Source organism: Cyprinodon variegatus, unplaced genomic scaffold (assembly GCF_000732505.1).
Source record: "Cyprinodon variegatus isolate N-32 unplaced genomic scaffold, C_variegatus-1.0 Scaffold819, whole genome shotgun sequence".
Taxonomy (NCBI): Eukaryota; Metazoa; Chordata; class Actinopteri; order Cyprinodontiformes; family Cyprinodontidae; genus Cyprinodon; species Cyprinodon variegatus.
Window position 1 is genome coordinate 199,478 of NW_015151272.1, and position 3,253 is coordinate 202,730.

Genomic DNA, 3,253 nt, shown 5'->3' on the forward strand with positions numbered 1-3,253 from the left:
GAAAGATTGGAACAAAATTTTATAGCCATCGAGATTTCTCTATTTTTTTATCGACATGGAAGAAACAAACAGGATTGCTCCACATTAGGGGGAAGTGATGCAAAAAACACAAATGCTTCCAGTTTTCATCACCATGGACAGAAAGGTTAGATGATGCTCTAAACCAAAGATTTTAATTCAATTATTTCATTCTGTGACCCCAAAAAATGTATAATACAACAAACAGGCAACCCCTAAAAAATACATATATAATTACCTCCATATTTATTTATACATATAGTGAGGTAATTCTATTCATAGAAACATCAGATGTTCGAACACTTGCATTTCCGAATTCTCCTGAGTGGTGCCCGACTTTACACCAGTGAATAAAGTGAATGTCAGTGTTTGATTATCAAGGGGGAGAGATTGTTGTGGCGGAAATTTGGTAAGCTGTTTTGTTTGTGACCAGTTTCTCTGAAGCATCTTGCTAACCAGTTAGCAATTAGTGCTAGTAGGTTCCCAATTGGAAATTCCATTGGGACCAAGTAGCACTAAATTGGTGAATTAGCAACGCTGCCAGTTCTGTTAGCTCTACGCCTGCTGAAGACACAGACGTCCATCCCCGTGAACACTGGGACGGAACTCAATGGGAAAGGAAATTATTCTGATTTCTGATTTCAACCATTGCGTATATTAGCCGCGACATATGAATCAAGATGCTATGACCGAAAAAATGTGATTGACAGATGACCACTGATATATGATTGGCCAGATTTAGGTGTTCAGGCTGACGTATAACTAACTGGCCTGCAGAAGATAATGAAAAAACACAGATTTAATTTTTTTTTTTTTAAATAGAAATTTTCTAACTTTTGGGACAATATAGTCTGATAAAGAGTACATTTATGTTTAAGCCAGAAATACTTGACATTTTAATATGACTTCCCTACGACTTTAAACCTGTGCAGCAGGTGGATCTGAAGCTTTCTGCCTTTCTGTGTCATTAACCCCCATTCTTGCATCTATCTGCTGTGGACTGTTTATATTGCAGCCTAACAGTCTTGGTTGCTTTAAAGGCTCTCAACAGAAACTATAACTAATGTGTGCATCCTATTCCAAATAGGAATAATGATCACCTGAAACTTACAAACGTTTTGTCTGGATGTGATCAACTTTTCTACTGAATTAATTTTAAAACAGGGAGAGATGTTTAGCTTTCTGATTCCATATTTATTACATTCATAAACCTTCAGTGGACTTTAGTTCTAATTAACATCTATTAACGTTTTATTAAAAGCAAAGAGTTATGAAACTAAAGGGAATACCTTTAGGTATACATGTTAAAGTTAGTAACCGTGGAAAACACCTGGATTTTCAGAATAAAATTAACCACTGTCTGATATTTCACCAATAACTCTTTAATCATAATAAACCAGCTGCTGGTTCTGGATACCTGGCTCTGGATCTCTGAAGCTCTTTTGGCTCTCTGTATCTCCAGGACGTCTGTGCTCAGCTCCATTCCTTTACCCCTGATTTCGGTCTCCAGGTCCCGGCGGTATTCCTTCTGCAGAACCAAAGGCGACACCTCTGGAGTGAAATACAAATCTACTTTTATTTGTAAACGCAACTTTATTTCTACATTTGCTCTGACCTGGTTTAGAATCTGATTGGCTTTCTTAACCCTGAGAAGCTCTGGCGTTTCCTCCAGACCGAGACCAGATAAGCCCCGCCCCTTCACTTCCTGCTCCAGGTCCTTCCTGTACACCTTCTGCAAAGAGACCAAAAGGGCTGATTAGTAAGTTCAGGATGATTAAAAAGAGAAGAAATAAACAGAACTCATTTGAGATTTCATTGTAAGAAATGATTTAATTTTTATTTTTTCTGACTTCTTAGCAGTTTGCTTTCAGTTTATTGACATAAAGATGCTGAAAACATTGATATAAAACATAGATGTTATGTTCATTCTAGTAACCGTTTTGAAGTTGGATTCTAAGAGGTGTGGAGTAAAAAATGTTGAGGTATGTCTAATCTTAGCCTCACAGGCATCAAATGAAGGTCATGTGAGATAAGAACGAGTTACAAAGCTTCCTTCATGGCATGAAGGGGACGACTGTTGTTTTGAAAAGATCCAGAAATATTAACCTAACAGGGAATGGCATTGAACTTTCTTCAAAGGTTTGTGTGAGAAAGTTCTTTATGCAGAGGGTGGGATAGTTCCCCTGGGGGGAGTGTGTGTGTGTGATTTGGTAAGGTATAAATGTATGTACTGAAATGCCTCAGTCAGAGCCCTATCTCTCTGTCTGAGGACGTTATAAATTTGAACATTATTTCTTGCAAGAAATGCCTCGGTATCAGCTTCCTAACTTCACAGACATCTTCAATCTTTAAGTACCTCACTCAGCAGACTGCTGGCGTTTCGGGCAGTCAGGTATCCTGGAGTCTGATCCACATCCAGCAAAGCTCTACCTTTCACCTGCTCCTCGAAGTCCCTACGGTATTCCCTCTGAGAGACACAAACATATAAGGTTCATTTTATCTCTGCTCAATGGTTCACCTGATATTTCTCTACAAACTATTACACACATGTCAAATTGGCTGCAATCTGCTATATATATTTTAAACAAAATGCACATTTCATGCAGATACCTTCTTTGTTTTAACACCTGTGGATATAATTTAAACAGTTTATAACAGATCATTATAAAGATAGATGGGAACAAGATATCCATTTGTTTTATATCAGGGAAACATATCATATATGGGTGAAGGAAATGGCGTCGTTTATGGTTCTAGAGCGACTAATTTATATTGTGAGAGGAAAGGGAATAGTTATGGTCACCATTGGCCAAATTTCTTAAAGACTATGAAGGAAATTGGAAGAATGATGCAAATTGTTTGCGGATTGTTTTTTTTTTCTTTTTATTTCTCTGTCTATTTCATACTTGTGTTTGTTAATTTTGCTCCTGTTCATGCATATCTATCAACATTAAGTGCTATGTTTCCTGCCAAGCTCTGAGCGCCAAAGACAAAGTAAATGTATCAATAAATTTCTCCCAATTGTCTTTTCTCTTTTTTGTGAATTTTTCCAGATTATCGATGGGTCTTTTTCTGTAATTCAGCATAATGTAAAAGAGAGTACTCAGCCCACGTTATTAGAGAAAGATCATCTTTATACAAGAGAAAACTGCTGGTTATATATATATATATATACTTTATACAAGAGAAAACTGCTGGTTATATATATATATATATATATATATATATATATATA

At 36.6% G+C, this 3,253-nt stretch overlaps 1 protein-coding gene across 1 annotated transcript in view; it reads right to left on the minus strand.

Annotated features, from left to right (window-relative positions):
* LOC107098889 (nebulette-like) overlaps positions 1–3,253 on the minus strand; it is a 41,886-nt gene that overhangs the window by 14,768 nt on the left and 23,865 nt on the right. Inside the window, exons 17-19 of the mRNA XM_015396767.1 lie at positions 2,375–2,485; positions 1,634–1,750; positions 1,436–1,546 (exon numbers count right to left, since the gene is read on the minus strand). Coding sequence (XP_015252253.1) covers positions 1,436–1,546; positions 1,634–1,750; positions 2,375–2,485 — 339 coding nt within the window. The remainder of the gene's footprint in view (positions 1–1,435; positions 1,547–1,633; positions 1,751–2,374; positions 2,486–3,253) is intronic.